This window comes from Protopterus annectens, chromosome 5.part1, assembly GCF_019279795.1.
Source record: "Protopterus annectens isolate FY-2018-M chromosome 5.part1, PAN1.0, whole genome shotgun sequence".
NCBI classification, from domain to species: domain Eukaryota; kingdom Metazoa; phylum Chordata; order Ceratodontiformes; family Protopteridae; genus Protopterus; species Protopterus annectens.
The window spans coordinates 760,840,742-760,858,229 of NC_056736.1; the positions used below are offsets into that span (position 1 = coordinate 760,840,742).

Below are 17,488 nucleotides of genomic sequence, written 5' to 3' on the forward strand. Positions count from 1 at the left end.
GGGGGTTGTTCTGAGTATTTCTTTGGGTGTGATAGGAGGTGATGAGGGGGAGAAGTCTGAACTGAACTTGTCAGCCAGCAGTTTTGCAATAGTTTCAGGGTGGGGGTAAGTGTTGCCATTAACGATTAACTCTATTCATTGCTGACCATTTCCCCTGAGGTCACTGACATAATTAAAAAAGCCTTGCGGTTATCTTTCACCTGGGAGGTTATCTTTGCCTCATTGTTTTGAATCAGATGAAACAGATGAGGCCATAGTTGGCAGATCTGACCAGTCCTCCAATTTGTTTGTTTAGACTGGTGAGTGTCTTTTTGCACTGATTTGTCTGTCCCTTCTTGGTTTTGGAGAGGATTTTTTCCTTTTGCTGAATAGCTTATTTATGCTAAGGGTCCACCATGGTGGTTTATTTTTGCTAGTAATTATAGGTTTGACTCGGAGAGGTATTGCCTCTTCTGTGCAGCTATGAATGTGGTTGCACGGTCCTTTTGCTTTGTTCAAGGCCATGGGTATTACTTTTACAGTTATTCCAATTAAGTAAAAACCTGTTGACTTTTACAGTCACTTACAATAAATGCTTTGAATATCAAACTGAACTGTTGCAGCTTTTTGAATTCCATATTTCAGTTTTCTGATGTACCTCCATATGCAGATTAAATGATACACCGGCACACTTGCAGTTGCAGATGTTAAGTACAGCTTGAAGCCTGCAACTGCAATGTAAATTATTTATTTATAAGCAGAACTTTCCATATTCCTCTAATTGTATAAAGACTAACTGACAGGAAATTGTGCTTATTGTCTCCTCATTTCCAGATAATTGACAGAATGAAGGCTATTCTTCTATTCGTAGTCCTGCTGGTGACCGTTCAGAGCAAAATAGCAGGTAAAAATAATCCATAGGAATGTTAGAATGTTAATTAACTGACCTATGGAAAACCACGGGTGCCTGTATGTGTATGTAGTGTGTGTGTTTCTTCCAATCTATGCATGTGAGTACATGTGTGTACATGTGCTGTTATGTATTTGTTTTTGTATCCGTCCATTTTTGTTAATACCTCTAATGGCCATAGGATTGCAGGAAGAGGAGAGAGAGAGAGCATGCGTGTGTGTGTGTGTGTGTGTGTGTGTGTGTGTGTGTGTGTGTGTGTGTGTGTGAGTGTGTGTGAGTGTGCACACGCGTGTGTGTGTGTGTGTGTGTGTGTGTGTGTGTGTGTGTGTGTGTGTGTGTGTGTGTTTATGTATAGATATATGTATATACGTGTGTGTGCATGTGTGTGTGTGTGTGGGGGGGTATAGGTCTTGTACATTTTTCACATTTGCACATTACTTTTTGTCAGGTGCATTCTAATTTTGTGTAGTGTTAAAATGGTTGCAGCTGGTCCTCAGTGGCTGCTGGTAAAATAAAAAATAGTATATGCATTGACAGTTTAAGTTCTCTTGGTTGTATGGTATTGCATTATAGAAAAAAATGGCATGACAAAAACATTATGTAAAATTTGAAGAATCTCTCTGCTTATATAGATTTTTTGCTGTCATCTGCATTGCTAGAGACTCCAATTAGGGATATGGCCCTGGATCCCAGAGTGCCGGCTAAGGTGGATGGTTGTAGCCGATAGGCAACCATTTTGCTCATCTCACAGGAGAAATGGTTTAAACAACTGTTGCACTACTGCCACTGTGGTGATTAGGAGTACTGCAACTACAAACTGTCAAAACAAAAACGATGTGAACTATCTTGGGGGACGGTGCCTGGAGGTTTAGTATGCTGAACCCCACATTTGTCATCACTCTGCTGCTATTGTTGTGATCAGCTGTGGATGATACCCTGATTTCTCACTGCTTGCTCCAAATAATTATGAGCTCAGTAGACTTAACCTTCCAGAAGATAAGAGTAATGACAATACAAGGGGTGATGGGAACAGGAAGGACTTGGTCATTAGCCATTTATCTGGTTACAAAGCAAAACTAAACAAAAACGTGCACTGAACCACAAAACGGTGGAGAAGGTCTTGTAAATGACTTAGAATGAATTATTATTACTCTACTGTTATGACATTAAAATTATGGTGCAAGTCTGTCAGAAACAGTACGGCAACGACAGTAAGGAAATGTGAAGTGATGCCAGATAAGTAATTAGATGTTATTTTTAATCACATCGTCAAATGTGCATTCATTTTACCTAGCACATCAGAAGGAAATTCATGCAGAAATACTATATCCATATTTCTTAACCTCTTAACTCAAGAAATCTGGACAAAGCCTAAAATAATGGAGGGACAATGGCCCAAAAATAGGGATAGATTTTAAAAGTTGCTCTTATAAACTTAGTTAAATTGCAAGAACAACAGGTTTTATGTTAGGATGCATTTTCTGAAGGATGTAAAGTCTGAAACTCAAATGTGTGTCATTATTTAGTGACTTAGTCAGTGATCTGCCAGAGAACCACAAATTTCATAAGGAACAGACTAAAAGTATGTGGCAAAAATCTGGACATTCTATGAAAATCTGGACAGTTTAAGAGGCATGACTATGTCCTTTGACCTCGGAGTCAGAATGTGGAAAAGACTGAGGGATTACAACTTGTTTATCGACGGACACCTTATTTTTGCAAATCTCTCTTGGAATGTTATTTGAAATATTATGTATGTGATATGTATATACACACTGATGTATTTTCATAACCCTATTGGTGGATAATAATCTAACTGAAACTCTCAATTTGATTCACTCTCAAATTTTACTGATTATTACACATAATACAGTCTAAACTAAATTTCATCCATCTGCATACGTATTATTTTTTATTTCTGATGCTATTAGTTTTTATTATGTAAATACCTACATACCTGTAGACCTAAGGCCTGCTTAAAACCATATATTGTGATTCTTTGGATATAGGATTGGCCACTCACTGGTGTAAATATTGACACTGGGTGAGGTGGTCACATTGACTAACGTGGCTATGGCATCCCTGTCCCATAAGGGGGACTGATGACAACGACAATGACAACTTTTGAGTTAATTATTCACCTACTAATATATACATTACTGTTGCAGAATTCATCAGGAATCCAAAACAATACCTGGCGCAGATGTTCAGCTCACTACTTTAAACAATTACATTCTGCACATTTAAGTACTTTGCAATGAGGAGCAGATCAAGCTACTAAAAATGATAGCAACATAAGTTTGTAGTTTATTTATGTTTACATACATACATATATACAAACATTTATTAACCAGATGGGTATAGTCATCTGAAGACCCTTTGCATGCGCAGACTGGGCCAACAAGCAAAGAAAGAAACAGTACGTTACAGCGTGACAACATTCATGAATAGCGGCAGTGAAGACAACAATGTTACAAAATACAGAGATAAGTAATAGGCTGGCTACCATTGTGGGCGATTTTATGCCAAGCCAATTTTCCCAAAGGTGAAAATCAAGCGCTGTACCTTGTGTCTGTTGAGATAAACACCTTAACCATTATGCCAACCCCCAAACAGTTGTACAAATTAGAAACTAATCAGCAATGTAACACAGAAACTCTACAGCATTTACAAAGCATAAATATTTAGGTAACAGTGAGCTACCATATATGTCTAAGAAGCTCAGAAGGATGTCAAGTGGAAATCAAAACCTACGAGGTATAGATAGCAGGAGGAATATGCATTGAAGAGTGTGGGGGGATCTAGAGTCAGTGGGCTTAAAAAAACACTTGCTTTGAACTTCCTAAGTATCCATAAATTTCCATACCTCAGTGGTGATTCATTTGTGCCTAAGTTACAGGTCGGAGACTCTTGCCTTTTCTAAATTGTGTACCAGCTGGACAGAATGGCACTTCCAGCAGGGCAGAAGGGCCATCATGGGACTCTGAAGCACTGCAACTATCAGCCTCATCCCGAGAACAAAAACAAGAATTAGTTGAGTAACTTTTTCTCTGATGCCTTATAGAGCAAAGCACTGCCACTGACTTACAAAACTGAAATGAGTAAGTGGGCAGTAAAGGCACCATTTCCCACATCAGCCATGACAATAAAGCTTATTTACGTCAGGGACATAGCCTGCAGTCAAAGTACACTGACATACATGCATCAGTTGCAGCAAAAGACTGAAGACTTACTTCAGCTCTGTGGTGTACCGGGATAAATTCCTGACTATGAGCCCAGTTTGGTTAGTGGCTTAAATTGTAGAACAGCCTGGTAGGGGAGATAGGAGAGAGAGAGACAAGTGCAAGGTTCCCTATATGGGCAGCTGAGACTGGAGGCCTAATTGCTGTTTACCATATTCAGGTGGAAGCTTGCAAGCAAAATAACATAACCAAAGATGAAGACTTAGGTTACCAAGCTGGTGACAGTCAATGTATTTCGTATATCTAGCAGTCGGTACAGATAATTAATGATTATAGTGCTGAAGTGTAATTCCTGTGGTACAGGGCTTGATTCGCTCAGCCCTTATTCATCTACCATGTGATCTTGACCAAGTCACTTAACTAGACATTGCTATTATTATCACATTGCATTAAAGTGCTGGACAGAGTAATTCATAAATGTAACTAAATAAATAAATGAAAGTAAGGGGGGAGAAGAGCATGCAGGATTCAGATCAGGATGCAGCAGAACTGACCTGATGTTTACAATGAGATAGACAGTGAGAATAAGCTGGAGACAGGGAAGGAGTCCAAATGGGCCTTCATGTGTATACAGAAAGCATTTTGTTTGTTTGTTTCTTGAGTTGGGTGAAAAACTGATACATGTGGACCATTTTCAGGCCACACTTGTGGTAAATATAAAGCTATAAGTTATGAAAATAAAGACATAAGGTATGTTTAACAGTATTGGTTTATAAAGGCAAAATTTAGTCTCATATAATTTATTCTGCAGTGGTGGTGCTGCTGTAGCATTGTCGCCTCACAGTAAGATGCTGTCCGGTTCGATTCCCAGCTAGAGCATCTTCTGCGTGATGACATGCACGAATGGGCGTACCTTCGTTGAAGGTTGTGCGTCAGGGCTGGTAACTCGGCATGTAAAAATCAACTACCAATCATTAGCGGACCAGAGTTCCTCTGTGGCAACCCCTAACTGGGAAAAGCCGAAAGACACAACAACATAAAGCCAATAATTTGAGCATATATACAATGATTGTGAACTTAGATGCAAAGTTACCTCTCAATACCTATGGAGTGTGTTGATACACCAATATATGATAACACCATTAGCAAAGGCTATAGTTACTCCGGAGAAGAATTTTAATTCTGTGATGGGAGAGTTTTTGGTGCATTTGTGGGATTTATGTAATGAGGAATATTAAGGTGGAGGGTAGAAAAGTGTGGAGCACAGAGTGGGAGGAGTAGAAGGAGATATGAAGAGGGGAAAGCACATGTTTGGAGACAGAAGAATTAAAACTGAAAGATGGATAGAAGTGGTTAAAATTAAGTATCTCAGTGAGTAATGACCGTATACAAAGAGAGAAGATTTAAAAAAATCAGAGAGAGTGAACTCCTGTTTGCATGACTGATCCAAGTCCCCAAAACTTATTATGGTAGTTATGTGATGGTTGGGAGTCCTAGAAATGTTGGTAGAATTTGTGCATGTACAAGGACCCACTGTCAAAAGAACGGTGTCCAGACTCTTACAGAGTCCCAATGAGAGAGGGTGTACATCGGGTTCACCTCTAAGTCCATTCCTCTTCATAGCAGAGAGGTCAGAGGGGACAGATTAACACAGCAGCTATATGCAGATGATATGGTACTACAAGTATCCTCTGACCAGGAACTTCATCAACTGATAAGAGAAAAGAAAAACAAAACTAAAGGCGTGCCAGATAAAACTAAGTACAGACAAGGCAGTGGATATGCCAGATGAAGGTAAAACCACAAAACACACAAACTAAAAAAATAAATAAAATGAGCACAGGCTGGATCAGGCACACAAACCACAAAGGTTTTTGTGGTTTGTGTGCCTGATCTAGCCTGTGCTCATTTTATATATGCCAGATGAACCTAAGTACAGACAAAGTAGTGGACAGGGAAGATGAAACTAAGTACAGACAAGGCAATGGACATGCCAAATGAACGTAAGTACAGACAAGGCAGTGGGCATGCCAGATAAATGTAAGTACAGACAAGGCAATGAACATGCCATACGAACGTAAGTACACCCAAGGCAGTAGACATCCCAGATGAACGCAAGTACAGACAAGGCATTGGTCATGCCAGATGAAACTAAGTGCAAACAAGGTAGTGGACAGGGCAGATGAATGTAAGTACAGACAAGGCAGTGGACATGCCAGATAAAATGACAAGGCAGTGGACATGCCAGATAAAACTAAGTATAGACAAAGCGGCGAGTAGGGCAGTAAGTGGGGATAACCAGAGGAAGCTGAAAACTGATGAGTAGGAAAGATAGTGGAACAGGGTAACAGCTTCAAATATTTAAGAGGGATGGTTGAGGGGAAGGAAAGACTGAATGAGGAGGTTAAAGCTAGAATCAGAGGTTTTCCCTACAACTGGCACAGAGCATCAGGGGTAGTCTGTGAAAGAAGAATGCTAAAGAAGCTAAACATCAAGGTGTACAAAGCAGTGACACAATCACTGCTTCTTTATAGCACAGAAACCTGGGAAGTGAAGGCAGAGAACCTGAGGAGGATAGATGTGATGGAGGCCTACCTCTCAAGTGTCCAGATTTTCACAGAATGTCCAAGTGTTAGTTTATATTCTTGGTCTGTTCCAAATAAAATGTGTGGTTCTGTGCTAAGCCATTGAGGATTGAATTCACTAAATATGACAGACATTTTAATTTCTGACTTCATATCCTCAGGAAATGCATACTAATGCAAAACATATTATTCTACCAACATGCTAAGTTTATAATAAAAGTAATATTTAGAAAGTTTCCCTATTTTTGAGCCTTTGTCCACTCATTATATTTGGCTTTGTCCAATGTCTTGTGCCAAGAGTTTGACAGGTATGGATGGAGGTAATGTTCCTGAGATGGGTGGTTCTAAATGGGCCACATTAAGGACTAAAAGATTAAGAATAAGGAGAATTTTTCATTTCTGACTTCATATCCTCAGGAAATGCATACTAATGCAAAACATATTATTCTACCAACATGCTAAGTTTATAATAAGAGTAATATTTAGAAAGTTTCCCTATTTTTGAGCCTTTGTCCACTCATTATATTTGGCTTTGTCCAATGTCTTGTGCCAAGAGTTTGACAGGTATGGATGGAGGTAATGTTCCTGAGATGGGTGGTTCTAAATGGGCCACATTAAGAACTAAAAGATTAAGAATAAGGAGAATTTTTAATTTCTGACTTCATATCCTCAGGAAATGCATACTAATGCAAAACATATTATTCTACCAACATGCTAAGTTTATAATAAGAGTAATATTTAGAAAGTTTCCCTATTTTTGAGCCTTTGTCCACTCATTATATTTGGCTTTGTCCAATGTCTTGTGCCAAGAGTTTGACAGGTATGGATGGAGGTAATGTTCCTGAGATGGGTGGTTCTAAATGGGCCACATTAAGGACTAAAAGATTAAGAATAAGGAGAATTTTTCATAATGTTGGATCCTGGCTGCAGGTAACTTAGCAAAACTTACCAAAAATAAAATTAAGTCCTATTTCTGAAAGGAAACAAAAAACAATCCAGTTAAGGTTTTTAGCAGATCTTTATCCAATAATGGATGAGACCATAGGTCAGGATACCAGATCAGTGCTTCTCCGATTTCATTGTCTTTTTACACAAATTAAAAACTAAGGACATCAGAGTGAAAACAAAAGAGGTGAGGTAAATGTGGTTTGGTCAAATGTGCAGGAAAGGAGTAAATGGTTGGATGATTTATCATTGTCTGTAATATACTTAAATAATGTACTGCATATTTTCCCAATGTAATTCTTTTTATAACTGTATCTATTTAGTGGAACTTTTCTCCCCGGGCCTTCGCTGAAAAAGGGCCAACAGCCCAGTCAGACTTTCCAGGTAAACAAATATAAAATAAATAAAATTTGAGAAAGACATGAAGAAGGTAAGAGGAAACAACAATGTCCAAACAAGAGATGCATGAACTGTGTGTGAGAAAAGACCTACAACAACATGCACAATGGTAAAAGAAGACAGGAGAGTGGCACTAAATCAAAAGAGGTGGTGACAGTTGACATAACACCCCAACACCAGATAGACAAAAATGAAAATTCAGTTGATGACGATGATGATATTGCTAGTAGAGAAAATGTCAGTTATAGTGCTATATTTAGGATGGGAGGCAGTATTTTATATACTCTAATGTATGGTTATATACTCTTTCCCCCAATATTTTTGCATTAGGGTAAATGTTTGCAGTTGGATGACAATGGCTTTTTTGAGCAATGAGCTTTAGAAAGAGGAAAAATTAAGGCATTTTTTGAAACTGTGAGGTATGCAGTCAGTAGTAAGAAATGAATAAAGATGAATATATCTCTCATACATCAGAACTTAGATTTAAGACTACAAATTTAGGTAATATGGAAATTCAATCATAAAGTTAACAGACTTCAAGCCTAGTGGTTAAAATTAAAATTGCAAGTTTATTCACCAAATAAAGAGAAACAATAATTAAATCATAAAGTTAAGAGACTTCAATCCAAACAGGCCACAAATGCTCAAGTGACACCTAGTGGTCAAAATTGAAATTGCAGGTTTACCATATAAAATTTATTTTCAGATTATGAGTCAGGTAGCATAAAACTCTATACAGTAGTTAACAATACAGATGTAAGGTAACCACAGAAGTAGGTCCCTGTAGATGTTTGTCCGGGACCTCAGGGGCAACTGTTAGACTAGGAACTTCCATTTTAATGTAGTTATTAAACAGGCTAAAGGGTAAAATAGGCCTAGAAATTGTGTTTCATTTATGCATATCCCCCTGTCACAGGATCATAGGAAGTTACTAGGCTATTTGCCCTGAGGTCCTTATAAGGCTAGCCAAGAGTTTAGCCCATGCATAGACAAATCAGCACCCAGTACCATTGGCCAGCATGGACACAGGTGGAATCCCAGGGATGTATTTTCTATTTCCCATCCAGGTTGTGCTTAAAAAGGGGTGAAAAGGTACTCTGCTTGATGTGGAGAGGGAGTCTATTCCATAGATGGGGAAGTCTCTGGAATACAAATCTGTCCCGCCAACAAATCCTATTGATGTCACAGACCAGGTAGAGGACACATGGGCAGGTTACTCGAGTGGAGCTTGACTTGCTGATATGCAGCAGTCCCATCAAGGTGAGGTCAGAGATCACATTGTATGCCAGACAGAGGTCACCTCTGAGGAATCTGTTTGAAACAGAGTAGAGGGATACGGCTTTTAGCCTTTCTGTGTATGGTATATTTTTGATGCCCTGGATTCTCCTGATGAGGAACCTCTGTGGTGTCTCTCTCTGCTGCATGTGCTTTGCGAGGTACATGCCGAATGGTGTATTGTACTCTATAATGGGCCTTATAATGGAAGAATACAGAGATGTTATGACCTCCTTGTCCCTGGATGAGATACCCTTACTTATAAGGTGAGCCATGTAAAAAGCTTTCCGTACAATGGAAGCAATATGGTGGCCAAAAGTCAGGTTGCTATCAATCTGGGTGCCCAAATCCCTCATGACTGACTGGGTGCTTAGGATATTGTTATTAATGTGATAATTTGTGGGGACATCACTCTCCCCAAAGGGGATGATGATGCATTTTTTTGTATTTAGCTTGAAGCCATGTTTCTGGCACCAGTCATTTGTCTGTCCAACTATAATCTTGTTAAGATACTGTGTGAGGCTCTTTGCCACCACTGTTATATTCCAATGTGTTAGCTAATCTATTATTGAATATTCACTAATGAGTTTCATATTATTTATCTGAATTCCATTGCAAATTGTAATTTTTATCCTGTGTAATACCTTGTTCATTATCTGCATTACAGCATGTGATTGTATTGTTTTAATTTGTTTACTGATTTTAAGGAACTTTTCTCCCTGGGACTCCATTGAAAATGGGCTTTTCTTGGCCTAATTGTCTATCCTGGTAAACAAACTGTAAATAAATAAAATAAAATAAATAAAAGACAGTTAAGCAAAAAGAAAGAATAACCTTGCCAGTCAAGCATGTGAGACAGTTTATTAGAAAGGAAAGATAAGCATATACAGAAATACAGAATGTTCTTTTCTCAAGGGAAAGATACAATCTTGCCAGCTACAGAATGTTTCTAGATAAGAAGGCACATGTAATACCAGGCTTGAAAACCAAGGTAACCAAGGCTAAGAAGGCATGTAAAGCATTACAGGGTTTGGTATTAAGATATACTTCAGATACAGTTAAGGAAGTTAGTTAAGGTTACTCAGTTGATTCAACTTGTCATTACAGAGAAAATTAAGCTACAATACAGACACTCGAGCCTGAGTACAGAAGACAGGTCAAATAAAGACTATTTTAGTTTATGTTGTTCAGGACAATCAGAATATGACGTGCAGTAACTTTGGATATTAATCAGCACCCCAGCATTTCTACAGATTGTTATTGTTTATCAGCACTGTTAATGAAGTCAGTATTCCGATATTGTGAACATCTAATAAAGCCTTATTAAATGATCTACAGTGTTTGGAGAATTCATTCTGAAAAGTACACAGACTTGGCCCATAAAGGAGAGACTGGTACCTATTCAGCATGAGTTTGGGTAATTAACAAAGACTTTCGTTTCAGTCTAATTTCAGTTGATTTCAATTAATTCCAGTACAGTACAATCTTATCAGTTCTTACACTCGCCCTCAGCCTTCCCTCAGGAAATACCATCAAATATAACTCTGCCTACTATCACTAGGGTCCTTAATGCTCTCTCTAAGACCAAAAACACTGCATCAATGAGCCCAGACAGTATCCCAGGATGGCTTCTAAATAGCATGAAATATGACCTATCAGGGCCTCTGGAATTAATATTTAAGTGTAACCTCCAAACATGCTTCATGCCTCATGAATGGAGAACAGCAACAATCATCCCTCGACACTAAGGTGAGCCAACTACAACCGCTGGAAACTACAGACTCATAAGTCTCACTAGTCTTATATGTAATGCCATGGGAAGAATTATCATGGAAATGATCAATAGAGATATATTAAACCTCTAGACACTTGACCCAACTGAGTTTGAATTCGTCAAGGCAAGATCATCCTTACTCAACCTGGTGGACTTCTTTGAGAAGATAACCAAAGCAATGGATGAGGGAAAATGGTTCACACTCCTACCTTGACCTGGCCAAGACATTTGACACAATACTCCACTCAGGCATTGTTGACAAACTCAAGAGGTTAGATACAAACTCATTTGTCACCCGGTGGATAGCCAACTGGCTCACTGACAGGACTCAGGAAGTTAGAAATAGGGAGTCTGCCTATACAAAGAGGCCAGTCATAAGTGGAGTCCCTCAGGGTTTAGTCCTTCGACCGCTCCTTTTTGGCATTTACTTGTCTGAAATCAAGGCCAATGTCAGTCGTCTCTGGCTGATTAAATTTGCAGATGATTACAAATTAGGAGCTGTCATTGAATCCCACACTGATACAAATTTTCTCCAGGAGGGGCTGACACAGACAAACAACTGGTGACAGAGCCATTGAATGAAACTAAATGCCAAGAAATACATAATAGTATTCTTTGGGAAGTCATCCACCCTTGGTAACTATCATATTGACAAAACACCCCTTAGAGTTGATCTAGTAGTCAGGGACTTAGGGACACACATAGATAGTAATTTAGCCTTTAACCATCACATGTATACAGCGGTGAGGAAATCATTCTATGTTGCGCAACTTATATACAAAGGTATGGCATCTAAGTCCAAGGAAGTCATTGTTCCACTGTATTTGGCATTCATCAGACCTATCGTTGAGTACAATGCCCCCTTTGGTATATACCTAACCAGGCATATCCAACAATTGGAATGTCCACAGAGGTTCCTCACTAAAAGAATAAAGGGCATATGCAAAATGTCCTATGCAAACCACTTCAAGGCCCTATCCCTGTATTCTGTCTCCTACAGGCTTTTGAGGGAAATATATGCTTGCCATACAGGGCATTGTCAGATCCCACTCTGATGGACCTCCTGCATATCCACAAAACAAGCCGCACCAGAATTACCTGTTCTAAAGACTTAAACATAGCCTGTGATATAAATAGGACCTGCTGGAGAGACAGGTATGCATTCCAGAGACTACCACATCTACAAAACAGGCTCCCCATTCATATAAAGCAGAATTCCTCCCTAACTCAATTAAAGTGCAAGTTAGACAATTGGATGGGAAACAGGAAATTCATCCCTAGTTTGGCATCTGTGTCTCTAATGGACACAGGAACCTGTAAATGTTTCCTCTCCCAAATCCCTGCTTATACTTATCAAGGGTATCAGAACTTGTCAGAGATTTGGGATGCATGGCTAGGCTTAAAAAGGCCCTTGTGGTCATTAGCCTAGTAAACACCTATAACCTATGAATCTATGAACCTATATGCTTAGAAGGCAGCTGCTTATGGAAATAAGATTAAGGTGTATTTACACCATGACACGGTGGATTGTATTAAAACACCATATTTGTAGTTAACTGTTGTTTTAGGAATTGTTTTGAAACAACATGGGGGCTGCAGCTATATTACGTGGTATAAACAGAGGGTAAGACTTTTGAGCTTATTGAAGATAACGTACAGTGAAAACAAGGAGAGATAATGGATGCTTTTACTGCATTCTGAGTGTCAAGAGTGAACCGACCAGCTAACAATTTTTTGAAATACTTTGTTAGAATTAAGAGCTTTAATACAATTTATTTTGGGAGGTTGCCTCGATGAAGGGATTTGAAATTTTATACAGTACCCTGGTTCAACAAGAATTTTAGTTTTTAGTTGTGTGTGCCATTTAAATAGTTTATAATTTTAAAGTCATATTCTGTTGTTGTTTCATTCAGGTTGTTTTATTAATGTTGCCTTAACTTTGGATATTATTCAAGGGACTAAATTAATTTTGTGTTCAATCTGTTTTAGAGGAAATAATCTGTCTTCCACTGCATACAAGAGTTTAGAATAAAGTTTAAAAGTTGAGGATGGATCTGCAGTGTCATATTATTAAAGATTAGTTACTACGTCAGCTAACAGTTATGTTTCACTGCACTCAGGGGCTGATTTGGTAAAGAAAGCTTGATTTGGTGATGGTGTAAATGTTAGTAACCATGTAGAATACAGTGGTTATAGTTACTTATGGAATCTTGCAGTATATGTAATTATTTATTTATTTTTTTGTGAAATGTTTGTAGTAATGACATCTAGTATACTAGTTATATACATACTACTAGTTATATACGTATTTGAATTATATCTGGTATGGCCTGCTACTCATCATCATCTTCTTTTGGCTGTTCCCGTTAAGGGTCACCACAGTGGATCATCTGTTTCCATTTCTTCCTGTCCTCTGCATCATGCTCTGTCACACCAACCACCTGCATGTCCTCTCTCACCACATCCATAAACCTTATCTTAGGCCTTCCTCTTTTCCAATTACCTGGTAGCTCCATCCTTAGCATCTTTTTCCCAATATACTCAGCATCCCTCCTCAGCACATGTCCAAACCAACGCAATTTTGCCTCTCTGGCTTTGTCTCTAAACCTTCAAACCTGGGCTGACCATCTAATATACTTATTCCTAATCCTGATCACCCTCGTCACACCCAGTGCAAATCTTAACATCTTTAACTCTGCCACATCCAGCTCTGACTCCTGCCTTTTTCGTAATGCCACTGTCTCCAACCCATATAACACAGCTGGTGTCACTACCCTCTTGTAGACCTTCCTTTTCACTCTTACTGGTACTCGTCTGTCACAAATCACTCCTGACACTCTTCTCCACCCACTCCATCCTGCCTGTACTCTCTTCTTCACCTCTCTTCCACATTCACCATTTGTCTGAACTATTGATCCCAAGTATTTAAACTCATCCACCTTCACCACCTCTACTCCCTGCATCCTCACCATTCCTCTATCCTCCCTCTCATTCACACACATATAGTCTGTCTTAGTCCTGCTGACCTTCATTCCAGTTAACAGGGTACGTGCAAAGCTGCAGTCATTTCTAACTAATGCAAGTGTTTTCCATGCTTTGTTCTAACTTTATGCACAGATATACATTTTCCACACTTGAGGACATTAATTTATATTACTGTATATTATACATTACACTCTGCTTGCTTACTAGAATGTACTTACACAGTTTTTCTATGCAACTAATTTGAACTTTGTTGTTATCGATTACATTTCATCCTTTTTTGTTTATTTAATGTTTTATATTTCATCTTGGCTGGGCTTAAAACTGATCAGTACTGATCAGTGTACCTTTACAGTACACAAATATGAATAAAAATAAAATAAAGTAGCCTTCTAAAGAAAAAAAAAAACATTAGAATGCTTACCTCTTAATGTGTTACTGCAAAAAATCTGGAGAAAGCCAACAAATAATGGAGGGACAAAGGCCCAAAAATCGTGACAATTTTTAAATATTGCTCTTATAAAGTTAATAAACAGTTAGAACACATTCTCTGGAGGATATGAAGTGTGAAACTCAAATGTCTGTCATTATATAGTAACTTCAATCTTCAATGGTTTGCCAGAAAACCACAATTTGTTTGACCAACAGACAAAAGATATGAGGCAAAATTCTGGGCATTCTGCAAAAATCTGTACAGTTGAGAGATATGGTGAATGTGATGACATCTCTAAAGATAACAGAGATCTGTTCTGTCAGCAGTAGTTATATAGATATACATTTATGAGAACAATGAAATTACATTACACTAAATCGGCTACGAAGCATAGCACTGTGATACAGAGAGATGGTCTAATGCCAATAAAATGTACTCTACATTTATATTATGCTGAGAATGTGCAATGAAATCTAAAATAATAGAGTGATGTCTATGTATTGTAAGACTGAACGCTTTCTATATTTTTAGACCACAGTTTGGGAAATGGAAAGAACACTGTCCAACCGATAGGAAATATCATTCGCCAGCACCTTAAATGTAAGTCATTTAATATTATACATTTATCTCAAGGTGTTTGTAGCACCTTAAATGTAAGTCATTTATTATTATACATTTACCTCAAGGTGTTTGTAGCATCTTAAATGTAAGTAATTTACTATTATACATTTAGCTCAGGGTGTTTGTAGCACCTTAAATGTAAGTCATTTATTATTGTACATTTACCTCAAGGTGTTTGTAGCATGTTAAATGTATGAAATGTATTATTATACATTTAGCTGAAGGTGTTTGTAGCACCTTAAATGTAAGTAATTTATTATTATACATTTAGTTTAAGGTGTTAGTAGCATCATAAGTAGTCGGTTACATCCCTGCCTGTTCCCATCAGAAGTATTGTGTGCACAAATACTGTGTCACAGCTCAGCTTCTTCCTGCATGCATATAAACAATCTACTACACCCCATTTATTCCTTTTAGTAGTAACATTAACATAAATACCCCATTCCTCCTTTAATGCAACTATGTTGCCAGAAAATGTAACCCCTTATTTATTAGCAATACTGTTACTGTCCATAGGTTCATAGGTTCATAGGGTCATACTAGGCAATCTGCCCTGCGGCATTTATAAGCCTAGCCAGAGTGTGATTGGCTTTCGCAGCTTTGAGTTTGCTGTGCCCTTTTTAAGGTTAGTTTACTGTGCCTCTGTCTAGCAGTGACACAGAAGTAATCCCTGGGGTAAACCTACAATCCCCCATCCACTCATCAAGATTCCTCTTGAAGAGAGTCAGTGAGGGGCTCTGCCTAACATGGACCGGGATTCTATTCCAGAGCGAAGGGAGCCTCTGGGTTATGAATCTGTCCCTCCAGCATGTCCTATTTATTTCTGTGCTGAGCTTCAAGTCCCTCAAGCACGTGGCTCTAAGGGATTTGGATTTTTTGAGGTCGAGCATGTCCATTAATTCTGGGTTGGACATAGCTTTATATGTCAGGCATAGCTCGCCTCTAAGTAGGCGGTATATAACTGAGTAGAGCTGGAGTTTCTTTAACCGAGCAGCATATGGCATATGTTTAAGTCCCTTGATCCTCTTTGTGAGGTACTTTTGGGGTCTTTCTAGTTGCTGCAGGTGTCGGGTAAGGTACATCCCAAATGGGGCATTGTATTCTATTATGGGCCTGATGAGGGATGAATAAAGGGGCACGATGACCTCCCTTGATCTAGATGTGAATCCTTTCATGATAAGGTGGGCTATATAGAAGGTCTTTCTAACCACTCTGGCAATGTGGTTGTCGAAGGAAAGATTACTATCAACTTGGGTTCCCAGGTTCCTAATTACTTCCTCCGTACTTAATGGGTTACCACCTATGTGGTAAATTGTGGGCACTTTGTTTTTGCCACAGGGTATGACTATACACTTTTTGGCATTTAGCTTTAGGCCATGGCTCTGGCACCAGTTATCCGTTTCTGTGAGACCTTTTTGAAGAATGCTCATGTCGGCTGGAGAGTCAATTATGGCACCCAGTTTGCAGTCATCTGCGAACTTGGTCAGCTGCAGTCCTACTGTGTTTGCCTGTACCTCGGAAAAATATATACCGAACAAGAGAGGTCCCAGGCCTGAGCCTTGTGGGACACCACTTGTAACTGGTTTCGAGTCTGACATGGCTCCTGCAATTCTGACTCTGTGGGTTCCGTCTTTGAGCCAGTTTGCAACCCATCTTGTGACATAGGGGTTTATATTTAAGCTGGATAGCTTATCTATGATGCCTGAGTGGGGTATTGTGTCACATGCTTTTGGAGGTCCAGGTAGGCTGTGTGGACTACCTTCCCTTCATCTATGGCCTTGGCGACTGTTTCAAAGAAGTCAACCAGGTTCAAGAGGCAGGATCTGCCCTTGACAAAGCCGAATTGGGTAGGATCTAGTGTCTGTAGGTCCCCAATGTCTTTGTTTATGAGTTCCATGATGATCCTTTCCATGGCCTTGCAGATTAGGCTAGTCAGGCTTATGGGACATAGTTTCCAGGGTCCGTAGAGGCTCCACCTTTGTGGAGTGGGACAACTGTTGCTGTACACCATTCTTTGGGCACATATCCTGTAGTAAGGCTGAGATTGTACAGCAGTTTTACATGAGGGTTTAGTTCTTTTTGGAGTTCATGTAGGATGCAACCCGGGACACCGTCTGGTCCCATTGATGCAGTGTTTTTTGCTTTGGAGAGGGCAGTTTTCACCTGAGCATCTGAGATGTTAGGGAGGCAGCACTCTGCTGGGATAGATATTTGCTCTTTTGGGGGGGGGGGGGGGAGAAGTTTGCACTAAACCTGTCTGCCAGGATGTTGGCAATGTCTGTGGGTTCAGTGTATTTTTTGTCATTTTGGATCAACTCTGAGCATATGTGGGAGTTGCATCCAGGTTCCTAACATAGCTAAAAAAAGCCTTGTGATTGTCTTTAGTGTCCTGTGCAATTTTTC

At 39.1% G+C, this 17,488-nt stretch overlaps 1 protein-coding gene across 1 annotated transcript in view; it reads left to right on the forward strand.

Moving 5' to 3' along the window:
• Positions 1 to 17,488, forward strand: part of LOC122803646 (lectin-like) — a 320,457-nt gene that overhangs the window by 9,456 nt on the left and 293,513 nt on the right. The window contains exons 2-3 of the mRNA XM_044073401.1: positions 814 to 883; positions 14,996 to 15,064. Of these exons, the coding sequence (XP_043929336.1) occupies positions 826 to 883; positions 14,996 to 15,064 (127 nt within the window). The 5' untranslated portion in view covers positions 814 to 825. The remainder of the gene's footprint in view (positions 1 to 813; positions 884 to 14,995; positions 15,065 to 17,488) is intronic.